This window comes from Numida meleagris, chromosome 9 (assembly GCF_002078875.1).
Source record: "Numida meleagris isolate 19003 breed g44 Domestic line chromosome 9, NumMel1.0, whole genome shotgun sequence".
NCBI lineage: Eukaryota > Metazoa > Chordata > Aves > Galliformes > Numididae > Numida > Numida meleagris.
The window spans coordinates 6,072,314-6,086,206 of NC_034417.1; the positions used below are offsets into that span (position 1 = coordinate 6,072,314).

The 13,893-nt window shown below is 39.5% G+C and overlaps 1 protein-coding gene and 1 long non-coding RNA gene across 4 annotated transcripts in view; one reads left to right on the forward strand and one right to left on the reverse strand.

The window, feature by feature from the left end:
- LOC110403962 overlaps positions 1 to 730 on the forward strand; it is an 83,511-nt gene extending 82,781 nt beyond the window's left edge. For both annotated transcript variants that reach the window (XR_002441965.1, XR_002441964.1), the window contains one exon: positions 633 to 730. This is a non-coding gene — a long non-coding RNA (uncharacterized LOC110403962). The remainder of the gene's footprint in view (positions 1 to 632) is intronic.
- The window catches only part of LOC110403957 (neuronal acetylcholine receptor subunit alpha-7), a 46,495-nt gene that overhangs the window by 16,873 nt on the left and 15,729 nt on the right, over positions 1 to 13,893 (reverse strand). For both annotated transcript variants that reach the window (XM_021407767.1, XM_021407768.1), the window contains exons 3-4: positions 4,556 to 4,600; positions 653 to 762 (exon numbers count right to left, since the gene is read on the reverse strand). In XM_021407767.1, the coding sequence (XP_021263442.1) occupies positions 653 to 762; positions 4,556 to 4,600 (155 nt within the window). The remainder of the gene's footprint in view (positions 1 to 652; positions 763 to 4,555; positions 4,601 to 13,893) is intronic.

Sequence of the window (13,893 nt, forward strand, 5' to 3'; positions counted from 1 at the left end):
ACAAATGTATGCAGCCAAAGAATCAATGTCAGCCAGCATTTCTTCAGCAGATTGAGGGCAGTCTGCCCCTAAAATAAGCCTAACTAAGAACAGATACTTTGAAGAGAAGAACAGCTAAAAGTCTAGCTGATTTTGTAGTAGGAACATAAAACAACACTAAAAGTGGATATAGAATCATTGAACCATTAAGGTTGGAAAAGACCTCTAAGATCATCAAGTCCAACTCATCACCACCATGCTCACTAGACCACGTTCCTCAGTGCTACAACTACACGTTTCTTGAACACCTCCAGGACAGTAACTCCACCACTTCCATGGGCAGCCTGTTCTAATGCTTGAAAAAATGTACAAAAATGCAAACATCCTTACAGGCATTTACCTATCCGGCCTCTAGTGAAATTAGGCAAGCAGTCAGATTTGAATTCACTGTTAAACATTTAGACCAAAAAAATGGTTTAAGGGAAAATTATTGCTATCTCTATCACTAAACATAGCTAGGAAAATCTAGTTTTCTTATCATCACACAAAGTCTAACGAGAATTGGTGGTAGGGAGGGTGTTGTTATTTACTAAACCTAGCCATTTTGATTAGATGGCTATGTCATTTGTCTTATCTTTTCTCCTTCCCCACAGGAAAATAAAAATGTTTCCACCTGTTATAGAGAAGAATATCTGGCTTCCAAATCAGTCCATCAGGAAAACGGACGTTCTTCACTCCAGGGTATTCAGACACATTCCACTGTAAGTAATGATCTGTCCAGTACTAAGACATACAGACAAAAAATAAGTTCAGCTTATTCATTGCTTTAGTGTAGCCCTCCAGACAATACAGCCTGAAACAATACATGTTTTCTTGTTAGGGTTATTATTTAGATTGAGATGATGAAAAGCTTGGAAAGGGTGAATAGGCCACCAAGAGCTCACTCAAAAGCATAATAATCTCATTTTCAATTCACACCACAATGCATATGTAACAGCCTATAAAAGAAGATTTGAGATGCCTCTATTTTATTGTTCATGCTGTCTCAGGTAGCAACTTGGGATAGAACAGGTTTTGTTTTATAATTCATACTTAACTTCAATGACATTTTTTCTTCAGAGACAACTTTGTTTTCTGTTTGTAAATTCTTAGATTGTAATACTTGATTACAGATGCGTGGTAGAGCAGCCAACAAACTGCTGATAGGGAAAAGCAATTGCAATGGTAGAATAGTTAATACTAGCAGCTCCTGTAGCCTGAAGTTAGCCAACCTCTGAAGCAGTGCTCAGCAGCTGCTGCAAAAGCTCCCTTCCCACTGGCACTTCCTGCACTGCAGGCTGCTGCCCAGGTGGCAGTATGGCTATCAATATAGGCATAGATTCTGGTGCGGTGTCCAGCGGGGTTTAGATCTGCGTTTCTTGGCACGTGCTTCCATGTATTTCTCATTTTCTACTAACAGTTTTTAGCTCCTTGTCATTTGGACAAATGACCAGCGTTGTGAATCACTTTTCTTCCTTTTGCTCTCCAGATACTATTTTTTTACAGAAATCCTCAATCGGAATATCTCTGCTCTCAGCCTTTTCCTTTCACTTATTGCAAACTACGTGTCTTGTTCATGCTCATCTATACACAGCTCCTATGAGCTGATCCAAGTGCTTCTCAACTGTTTTTTTTCGGGATTTTTACCACCACTATTACAGTATATTATTTTACACTGCACTTTTTACCACTTTATCTTGTGTAGAATTTAGAAATACCAAGATCCTCATGATACTTTATTTATTTCACCAAGTCCAGTAATGTAAACCTTTTGAAGTGTGGTTTTGAGCTGTTCTGTTTAAACCTGTGGGTTCTCGTTGGCTTTGAGTTACACTTTTTCAATAGCTGTCAGAACACGCCACTTTCTGACTATTGGCCCCTGGCTGGTGCTGTGGGGCTATGGGGGATCTGCTCAGCTCACTGGCCTCTCAGCCTCTCTGGTTCATTGCCATCTGAACTGTGTTACAGTGATACCAATATATCCAGTAACTTCTGACTATAACTTCTAGCAGTTATTGCAGCTGGTATGGTGGAGCACACGGTGTCACTGAATGCCGTGAAGACAGTCCAAAGGGTGATAGCAACTTACTTTTGAAGTCTGGATTAGAAATTATGCTAAACAGACTGGGATTGCTCCATTTAGCCAACTTTTACAGTTACTCATCAAGCTGGATGTGAGCTGTCCAATTCTGTTTTAACTTTGGAGCTACAGTTTCCGCTGTAGCTAAAGCACGTTTGATACAGATTAGAAAAGCAAGCATCTAAGAGTATTTGGCTTAATATTAATCTGTGTGACTAGGCAAGGCTCCTGCTGTAGCCTGGATCATGTTTAGGATTTTGATACTGAGCAGTATTGCCATGTAGATAGAGCCCACGATTGAAGAGTCTGTACATATACTGGATTTATTCTCCCTTCTCCCAGGTTAGTTTTTCATACTTAAGTATTTCTGTGATGACTAGACAAAACATATTTCATATACATCTCTGACTATATGCATTACATATCAAGACAGGGAGTGAAGATGCAGATACAGGGAAAAACTTATCACTGCAGATCATTTAGCATAATACAGTGTCATATGTTTGCTGTAAGCATGCTTTGAATCTGCGTAGCATACGGTGAATACAGAAACACTTGGTTGTATTTTTTTTTGCTTGTTTTTATGTGTACACAGGCCATGATGAGTGGCTACATCATACCATCTGCTCATTGTGACCATAACATGCTCCTCATGCAGTATGTACTAAGGTGAATAAATCAAAAGAAATACATGAACACATATTTTTTAAAAAGAGAATTTCCTTAAGGGAAAAAAAAAAACCACAGAAAGGATAAGGATATTGTAAGATAAAAGAGAAGGAAAATAATTGCTAGCTTCTTGAGTATGAATTGTCACCTTTTTTTCCTGGTAAGTAATTACAGTAACTGTTTTTGTTACAGCTCAAAGCCAAAAACACATTATATTTGACAGTTTTAATCTGACTGTAAAATAAGCCTCTAAAATAGCATGAGCTGAATGCTTCTTCCAAGTCAACTCTTCTTTGTGAACAAATGGAATAGCCACACTATTCTTTCTAGGTCATCCAAATAGTCTTTCATTTCTTTCCTAAGGCCTACCACAGAGCAGGAGAGATCCTCTATAAAAATGTTACAATCAAAGGAACAATAATATATTTAGACTGAACGATCTGATTAAAGAAACAGAAAGATGTAAAGTTTCTGCTGAAGAAGCATGCTTGTCGTGAAAAATGAAACTCTTCTGTAAAGCTTTACTTAGCCCATACAGTTCTGTTTCTGTAAGATGGGAATGAAATCCCAGTTCTCATCCTGGCCTTTGTGAAACACAGATTTATGGTAGAAATTGTTTGTGGTTAGGAGCCCAGTAGTCAATGAGGTCAGAGGCATCTTGTTAATTCTAAATCTTAAGTGGTAAACCAATTCCAAAACTATAAACGATCCCATCAGAATAAATCTGTATAGACTCCTTTGCTTAGGAGCAACTCTCTCACTAATTAATCTTAAAGAAAGAAGAAATTCAAATACTCTTACAATGATCTTGACTGTTCCATTTGTTAAAAAGTAATTACCACTCCTGCCCAGTAATGTCAGCCTTGAGTTAATGGGGGGCAAAGTTCTCTGCTGTGCTATCTGTGGTGGTAATAGTGGTACGTTATGTCTGAAAAGCCTCTGACAACTGTAGAAACATTGCAACACAAGGTAAAACAAAGCTACTGTCTGAAAAACAAACAACATATGTATGCAAAATAAACTGAGAAACAAGGAAAAATACAGTGCTCACAGCTGAACATTAGGAAGCTGAAAGTATGTTCAAATACACATTTGTCATGCAACTGAGAAAACAGAATTTGGAGCAATATCATTAAAAATTCCCATTTTCACAGTAAAAATATGATGATAATTTATGTTTAAAGCAACATAAGAACAGCATCTCCATTTTAATTAAAATCTTCCTGCAGTTTCTTAAGGAGACAGATTGAAAGCAAAGCAAACAGGACAGCAGAGGCATTCAGTTAGGACAATAGCAGCAGGTAGCAGGAAATAATCCATCTCTTCGGAATAAATTTCCTCCTGAAATTTCCTCCCGAACTGTCTGGTGATTTTCAGAGTACTGATCACAACAGATGAAATGCATTTCATACATGTATAGTTCTTTTTTACAAATAAATGATTTACCACAACATAATGGATTTGTTGAAATGGGTGATAAGGAACTTGCACCTACCTGGAACTCTGGGTATCTTATGAGGATTAAGTCTAGAGTGGCTTAAATCATCTAAGGTGAGTTTGTAACATACCCAGTTGTGGTGACTCAAGTTCTTAGGAAGTTTTCAGAAATACCTGAAACAGCATCAGGCCCTAAATCTCAGCCCTGCAGATTGCCGTTCACCTTAGCTTTGTGCACTGTGTAGCAAGACACAGAACAGAAGCTTGGAAGCTTCCTAAAATTCATACCTGCACCAGATTAAATGCAGAGAACAAAGGAGGAAAAAACACGCTTTGTTCCTCAGAACTCACCATTTGTAGCCAGATGTTCGTTGTTAATACTTGATTCTTTTCATCCTGGAGAGAAGAAAATAAACCACCTTAGCATCATATGGATAACACTAGTAAATATATTTGACTGTTATGAAGTAGTTGTGCTAAGGTACCTTTTAAAACAAAGGGAATTATTGCCTCTATCTTACTGCATAGGAAGTTTTTGCAGGTATTTTTAATGTACTTCGTATTACTGCTGCCAGTCAAGCTGTTACCGGAGGGTATCCTTCTGCCAGGTTCTTCCCTGGGGCTCCTTCTTTAATAATGTATCTCAAAAGGCAAAACAGATTATAGCAAAGGTTGCTTGATCCACCTTTGCTTAGGAGCAGCCCTCTCCCTCGTTAACCTCACACGCCAGACATACACAGATCATAGAAACTGCATTGGAGAACAAACAGTGACTAAGCTCAGTGATGTGTGTTGAGGCCACATCCAGTGGCTTCCTAAAAGGCAACTGTAGCACCACTGATTTTAATGGAATGATACAAGGAAGTGCTGTATCACAGCTTTACAATAAAGGATTTGTAGGGCAGAACATTATTATTGTACCTGGAGGTTACCATGTTCACATAGCTTTCCCCCTTGCCTCCTGTAATTCTCCAATGCAAGCTCAAGGGACAGAACGGGCATTTTAAAGGCTGCAGTTAATTAAGAAGATTAATTCTTCATTTCTCAAACACAGGAAAATGTTGGTGACCTCATTTCTCTAGAGGTGCCAGCAATTACTCATCCCTCAGTCATCTTCCCATCATCATATACGCCTGGGTTATGTGAAGCAAATACCGTCAGTACTGCGCACTCTGAGCTGAATGCACAGTCCCTGTCCCAGCGACAGCCAGAGCTTCATGTGCAGGCAAAGGAAGGATGGTAGTGAGTGTCGGTCACCTGCACAGCAGGAGCTGTCAGAGTTGCTCTGAATTTACATCTGTCCCTCTTGAACTTAAATATTGTTCCTAAATGACCCAATATCGCTAAAAAGGATTTAATCATATTTCATACCAAAATAGCTGTCTTTTTCATAATACTCTTTACTAAAGATAAATGCTCTTGCTCTTGTTCAGAGAGCTAATCAAATACAAGTTCTGAAAGAGATTTAATTGAAGCAGTACTTGATTAGCACAATAGTAAAATTAGTAAAATCAAACACAGTGCAAGGGACAGTTTCCAACAAGCGGAGCTTTTTGAAAAGCAGCATCAGTAAGCATACACCAGTGTTACTAGGTCATGTGTGATCATAAATAAATGTACAACATACAGACAACAAAATACTTAGGTTGAGTTCAGTGTTGTGCTGAATCTTATCTCAAGTGAACAACTCATTTAAACGGCTTCCTGGGGAAACAGGGCTCTTTAACCCTTTAGTATGAGGAAAATATTATGATGCATGAATTAACATGCTGAAGGCATTGCTGAAGATGTCAGCCAGGCAAAGCAGTAACTGATTTGTAATAGGATCTGTTATTTGTTAGCCATACAAACATTAATTTGATGCCTCTCTCAGTAACCTGCATACGCTGAAACCACAACAAAACTAGGGTATGTAGGTTGCTCTGAAAGTAAGGCCTCCTATTTGTTTCCATGGAAGCTACAACAAATAAAAAGAACACAATAACGCCATTTGATAGAGCAAATTCTCAGCTACAAAACACTTTTTCAACATAGCCACCACCATGAGGTATGCATTTTCATCAGCAATGAAAAAGAGCCTGCATGCTGTGCTCATAAAAATCTGCACTGGTGGAGGTGCCCCACTATCACTGTCACCACTGCTGAAACACGCCACTCACCGCCTCACTGTGCTCACATCCACTGCTTGGTCCTCATAAACGTTCAGCAAGCATCAATGAATGTCAGTGGGTGCCATTTCTTCCGCACAGAGAAATTCAATTCCACCCCTTTGCTTCATCCATACTTCCATGCCAAACGCCATTCTGTCAGACTGCCCCTCTGCTGTTAACACTGCTAATGCTAACTTATCATTTAAAGTTCAATAGCATTTTCTCACGGCTCTGTGTGCCGTCCCAGACAAATATGCCAAGTTCCTCTGACACGATGTCCCATCTGTTACACTTGAGCTCTACTGATGGCACCAACTGCTGTGTGCCTTCACTGCAGGACACAGGTTTGTTGCCCTGCACAGGTCTAACTGGCTACATAAAGGTGCAGAGCAATTCAGAATCCATTATGTTGTGGGAAATTTCTTTCAGGACAATTAGCTAAATGGCATGTATTTCTGCGTTGTTAAATCATGAGTTAAACTCAAATTTTACTCCCAGTGTGATCTCTTTCCACACATGAATGGCTCTAGCCTTAGATAAGTGATGTTTTAAAAATTCCCTTTTGAGTAGCAGGAAAAGACTGTACTAAAGCTGGAGAGCTGCTGATGCTTAAGCTAATGATATGCCATGGGGATTTATTTTGAAGCCCTGAGTCTACAGCATAGTCAAATGAACTATTTTTGGAATAACAGAAAGGAGCTCTACTATCAACCAGCACACATCACAGAACCATGCTGGAGAGCAATCACTGAGCAGTTAAACCAGCGCAGCTGAAGGGAACAGCAGACCTTTAATCCAGTTGTGCTGCTGGCAGAGTGATTCAGCTGCCTGCTGTGCTGCCAAGGCAGCTGGGCACATGGCACAGCCGTCCCAGGTTTGCCTGCAGGGGACTCTACGGACGTTTTCTGGGACACTAATCCACCAAAAGCCATGAGTTATTCTGAATAGTAAGCTTTCACTCAAACCTAACTGAAATTGACTATCTCAAGAGTACAAACTCAAAGATAACTTTTGTGCAGAAGACAAGATGGACCATGCTGTTTACCTGGTGCTTCTTTCTGGTATTTTAAACATGTAGGGCTTGAAAGAGTATATAGATGATCAAAGCAGCTCCTGTTTGGATCACTGTACTAAATCCTATCACTGCTCCTCAGATATAAGAACTTTACTGCATGCTGAGAGCTGGTTTAGAGTTCTTTTTTCCCAGAAGCAGATGGCTTCCAAAACTGTTGTCGTTATCGGATTGACTCGCCTATCACGAGAGGAAAGATTGTGACTGAAAGGCTTTGTCCTTTTCTCCAGGCCCAAGGGGAGCTGGTGAAAGGTGGGGCAGCAGACATTCTGCAGGGGTTCTCATGTCTAGGGGAGGTTTTTGGACAGCTTAAAAAGCTTCACAGCAAACTGCATTAACATCATTTTTGCTTGCTTGTGCAGCACTCTCCCATAAAATGACAGACGGGCTTGAAAGGCTTTTTAGAACGTCACCAATTTTTGTCACTTCACACTATTTTGTAAATGTTTACTTTGAAAAAAAATGCAGAATGCCAAAGCAAGGCAGCTCCTACTACAAACGTTTTGTGAACTGCATATTTTTTACTATAAAATGGCAGAGAGAAAGGTCCTCGCAATATATTCTGAAGTGCTTGCAAAACTAATCAGAGAATGAAGGCAGTAACTGTATAATGCAATTTGGACTGGTGTGTTTTTTCTCATAGCAGCTACTTTAGATTACTTGGTGTTCGGGTAGTGCTGGACAAGCAGCACAGCTCATGAAGAGCAAGTTAGATTCCTTTCGTGCTGCAGGATGTCGATGGGAGTCTGCCTAGCTCTATTTAATTCATAATTGTAGTCATGATCTGTGATGCCAGATGGCAACTGCTACGGGACTGATTATCACATTATTTAATGGTAGTGTGATTAATGAAGGGGATGTCGCTGGCGGCAGAAAGATTTGAATGGTCCTTCACTCTCTTTTTTAGGTAGAGGTATCAAAACAATTCAGTATGTTTTTACAGGATTTAGCCTGTCTCCATTCTTCCATTTCCCATCTGATTTTTGTTTGTCTTTTCACATTAAATAGTCTATCAGACTGATCACCTTTGGGAACACACAGTCAGATTCTCACATTATCTTACCCTTACCCTATGTTCAACAAAATATATAAAAGAAGATGCATGGAAATTCCACAATGCTTTGTGAAGGCCATTAACCTGGACAATATAAATTTTGTGAGGAACTTTATCTGATTACTTTCAAAGGGATGTCAGCATGTGTACCATCCATTACAGAAAAGCTATACAGCAAAAAGCAAGGAAAAAATGAAGCAAAATAAGCCTCTGTTGCTATAGACTGGCATCTAAATAGCGACATGCAGCTAGAGAGAAATGCACGCTCCCCAGAAGAATTGCATAAAAGGAATTCCTAACTAAAATCTGTTAGCAGTAACTTTTGCACTTCAAATCCAATTCTTCATTTATTTTTACATGGTTGAATGTCACCTTAATCACTGAAAAAGTAAGACCTAGGGAAAGACAGCTACATTGCTAATATCAGCAGGGAGTTTAGCCACAGCAATGTGCAACTGTGCCTTGGGTTCCTGGCTGAAGATGGTTGATGTCTGTAGCAGTTTTCCGATCCATCATCAGGGAGCAGCCACACCTACTGTGTCATCTCTTCGAAAACATACTGCTACCAGGGAGCTGTCATCACATTCCCTTCCCTCTTGAAGAGAAGAAATTAAATATTTATTGAACAACAACAAAAAAAGAATAATTACTTTATAGTGTGGTAATAACACAGGCAGTGAAAAATGCTGAATCTATTTCCTCCTCCACAGATCTTGAATAATTTTTCTAAAACAGAATAGCATGAGAAGGAGAAACTGCAAGCATGGCGAGGAGTATTTGAACTGCAGGCCACCGGGCTGCTGGAAAACGGAGGGACAGCAGAACCATCAGTGCTAACTGTGTCAGTTTTCTGACTTAAAACTTTGAACAACATTCAGTCCAAGTTTGCAAACTGCTTCCAGATGACTGAAATGACTTTATTTTTTTTTTCTTTCATGAGAATGAACACTTCACAGAAAACTCTTTATTTGTCACTACTCATGTATTGGAGTCTATTCAGCTCCTTCTGTTCTAATCTGCAGATGCACTCAGCATTTCAGTTTCTCAGGGCCAAGACAGATACTGCATTTCTGGGCACGGGAGGAAGCAACACTGCTGTCCATCAATTAAAATGCTCCATTGTAGGCACCTTGGGATTGAGGAGAGAAAATGTTTATAATCACTGTCAGACTCCCTATGTAAAGTCTTGTCTCCTACATCTTCCATCCATTCCAGGCAATGTTTATATCTATCTCCTTTGTTCAGTATTTTCTCTCCCATAAGTTAGCTAAAGATTTTCTACTACTGAGTGAATGACTACAGTCAAATTTCCTGGGTGTTTCTTTTAAATAAAAGATTTCCTAAACCCAATTAATCTCTTTTCTTTCTCCCAAAAAGATCCATGTTAAGTCTTCAGATTGCATCAGTGCTCTAAATGCTTTGGTAAAGAATTACATACAGCTGTATAGAAAAAAAATCACTTGCTTTGCTGAAAAACAAGTTCAGGCTCGTAACTTCATGAATTATGTTCTGAGAAAAAATTTACCAGATTCCCAGAACCATTATTTATGAATTCAACACGTAAAGGGGTGTCAGTTTTCAGAATCACTTTTAAATTGTACCACTTCTGACATCCAAGAACGAGAATCCTCAGACCAGAAGGCTGTTGGACACTTTAAGGACCAGCATTACAAAGCTTTAGAGACGAGACACAGCTTGCTTCTAGCCTTCTTGAGGACCGCTTTGAGCTGGACTTCACTTACTCTGAACCTCAATAAAAGGCGTCTCTCATTATTAGCAAAAATGCTAGGTTCATAACTGGTATCTCATCACGAGACTGAAGTTAATAATTGTAGTCTGAAATTAAGAACGGGCTGGCAGTCACTGAGAAACTGGTAAGGCACTTCCTATAGAGATTTTCACTTTTGTTTGCTCTAATGTTATCCTACTAAAACCAGAAGGTTAATTAGTTCATTACCTCTTATCTCACTGTCTCATACTTGCTCATTAAACATTCTCGGCATCTTTTATCAAATTACTAGCACCTAATGAAGTTCTATCCCACTTCATTTAAAATCATGCAATGTTTAATTAGAGAAGGAATTTTTGCTTAACACAGCTTGGGGTTTTCTCCTTCCTTTTTAGGGCCATGCCCTGAGCTCTGTCTAAACTGAAAAGGCCTGAATTCCACTGAGAGTGGGGGCTGGCGGGTGAGTTAAGCACTTGTGAAATGGCCAGTTGGCAAAAGATACTCAAATCTACTGTTAGTTTCTGGCTTCTTTCAGTGCTTCTCTGATGCTGTCAGATCAAGCTGATGTCAAGTCAAGCTAAGATTCATGGAAGCTGTCAGGAACTAAAGATAAATCAGATATAATCTGTTGTATAAGTAGCGTTCTCTCAGCAATACCAGATCCTAGATGGGATCCCCAGCAAGTTGCTAATGTAGCCACAGTGTAGAAATAAGCTGGGAGCCTAGCTGTATGCGATTGCACACTAAGTAAACTGGAAAGGAAGAAAAGATAAAGGAGTAGGAGCAAAGCCTGGGAACTGGGGATTTCTTGTTCTGAAATAGTCTTTCTTTCCTCACCAATGTGCTTCACCTTCCTATTTGAAAAATATGGACAGTCATCCTTCCTCAGTTCTGTACTGTATGTAAAGATAAAAACTATGAAGATAGCAAGGTGCTCACATACTGCTCTGTTTGGAGCCATGGGCATACTTTATGCAGCCAGAGTGTCAGGATGAAGCCCTTAAAACTTTACGGAGAGAAATGGTGGGGCTGGACTTCCCCATTCCCCGCACATTGTGCTGATGCACACCAACACCCTGCATGGCCAACCTCCATGAGGCCAGAGCAGCACGTGTCCAGCTTCACCCACCTGGAGCCTCTCTGAAAGTACCATGCTGAGCTCACCTTATTTGTAACACTGAATCAACTTGGAAGAGGGACTACAATTCTCCTGTCTTCATGTGCCAATGTTAATGATAAACAGTGGTGTTAAAGTCAAAGGTGGCCCAAGGCTTCCTAGAAGTGCTTGTAGAATTGAATTTTGCCATCTCAAGGATAAGGATAAAAATGATCAGTTATGCAGAAAAGCCACCCCAGTATTCTTCACTGAAATGAAAACTGCTGCTGCTTGCCAAGGACGACCTCTAGGCATCCATTGCAAGTCTTGATCTTGAAGAATATAGTAAAGGCTGCCTCACAGTGGGGACATGTTCATTACTCCTGAAGCATAAGGCATCACCTGTGTACATTGCTTCTGCCAAAAGACAAGAGTGAGTAAAATGCAAATCTGGATGGAATTAAGGATTGTTTGTTGTTGTTTTTTTTTTTTTTTTTTTTTTTTTTTGTGTAGGAATAAATAGCCATATGGAGAGCTGGCAATGTTAAAAGGGTTTATAGGCAAAGGATGTGTACAGGATTTTTCAGATGAAAGAGATTTGAATTCTTGATCCCTTTTTCCCACCTGATTTCCTTTCACCATGAAAGAATAGTGCATTTACCCTTCCTTTCTCTAGTAGTCAGTCTGCTCTCTTTATCACTGAAAAATGTGTTTGGCTCAGCTTACAGCACATACTTCCAATTATGCAAAAAATGCAGTATAAAGGCCATTATCAATGCATAAATAATATTCCATGACCCAGCACATGTAACTCAAGAGCAGAAACAGGCCACAGAATGTTTCTGATTCCTTGAAAAATGGGTGCAAAATTTGCAAAATAATTCAACAAAAAGACAAAATTAGAGATCATAATTTTCTACTGTTTCACTGTATTTTTCTCAAAACCACTTCAAATTTAAACACACATTTATATTTAGTGTTAGAAGTTTTGCCATATCAGTGAGATTTTCATACGAAAACTGAGCTCTGACAGCAAGTGACTCAGTGTTGTGATGATAAGCCTACTGCTGCGATGGAGCACTCCCTGAACAATGATAGCAGCTCTTACAAATAGTAACAGTGGAGTTTAAGGTGATGTGTTTTATTGCACAGCCTAGTCACCATGGTGTGCCAGTTCTGCATGGCTGTGTGCCTTGGGCTTGTGCTTTCTTCAGGCCAGCTCCCTTTGTATCAACTCTTCATTTGATTCTGTTCGCACTGCACGCCTCCTGAAAGCTGGTGTTCATTATTTCGTACTCAGCCACTCTATGCTGCTAACAATATTAGTTGAGGGCAGTTAGGACATGACAGCCAAATTCGGCCCTGAGGCACCTTCACTGCTAGGATGGTACTTGACGCTGTGACTTTCACACCTTCCAACTCAGAACCTCTGGCTCTTTCACACCTTTAGGGATGAGGTATTGCAGCGGTGCTCAGGGCTTACCTAAATATCTCCTACAACATTAATATGAATATTGCTGTTAAATCTCTGAAATCCAACCTGAAAATGTCTTCCTTACATTGTGTGCTTCTTGATCTTTAATTTATTTTAGCCTTTTTAATCAAAGAATTAAAATCTTAAAGGCAAAATGAAATATGAGCAGTTAATTAAAGAGAAATTTGAAAACTTCTTTTGTATTGAGCTCTTAGTGACTTTCAGTTTATTAGGTTTGTGATGACTGTCATATGAATTGTACTTCATGCTTCTAGACATGTTGAAGTTCTTGGTGAAATAGAGAGCTGCCAAGTATTTGTAACACCTATAATTTTGATTACATAGAATGAACGGTAAATCTGGCTTTAAAAGTAAGCCATTTTTATCCTTAGAAATAAAGTGACCAGTTTGCAGAAACAAGAATTGTTATACTTGCACACAGAAATGCTTTTTTTTTTTCCCTGGGTGTATACAGGAGACAGTACCCACTGCCTCAAGGTGAGCTGTCATGTTGTTCACTGAGTTGTTGCACAGACTATCTGATGGAACAAATTTTCTCTACTCTTTTCACTACCTGTGTAGTCACTGGTGAGGTTTTCTTTCCTCCCTCTGCTCTGTAGCGCAACTAAAACACAGCAGCAATTTCTCTGCAGTACAAAAACAGTGTATTGAATTAATCACTCCCTTTGCACAAGTCAAAGCAAGGGAGAACGTAGCAGTAGTTTCCAGAAGCCTGTTACCATGTGAAATTTTTCCAAGAACCTTAGCAAAAATATACAAGGAGTTCCATGTGCACCAGGAGGATTGATGCTGAACTCTCAGCTGGACTCCCTGACATTGTATAAGATGATTGCATGCAAGAAGTGGAAAGAATATGCTTTCTTTCATTGTATTCTGGCTACAGAAGACCAGGACAGAGAAGGCAACAGATCCAACCTCTTGAAATCCAAGAAGCTATGAATACAAGAAGAAGTTATGAAGATATTTGCACAAGTTAAAATGCCAAAACCATATTGAAAGTTCCAGAGCCTTTGTGAGAAAGAAAAAGCTTCTTGTGTTGGGGAAAGAAAGAAGAGAGTCCTTTCTTGGAAACTGAAAAGCCAATCAGTTTTCA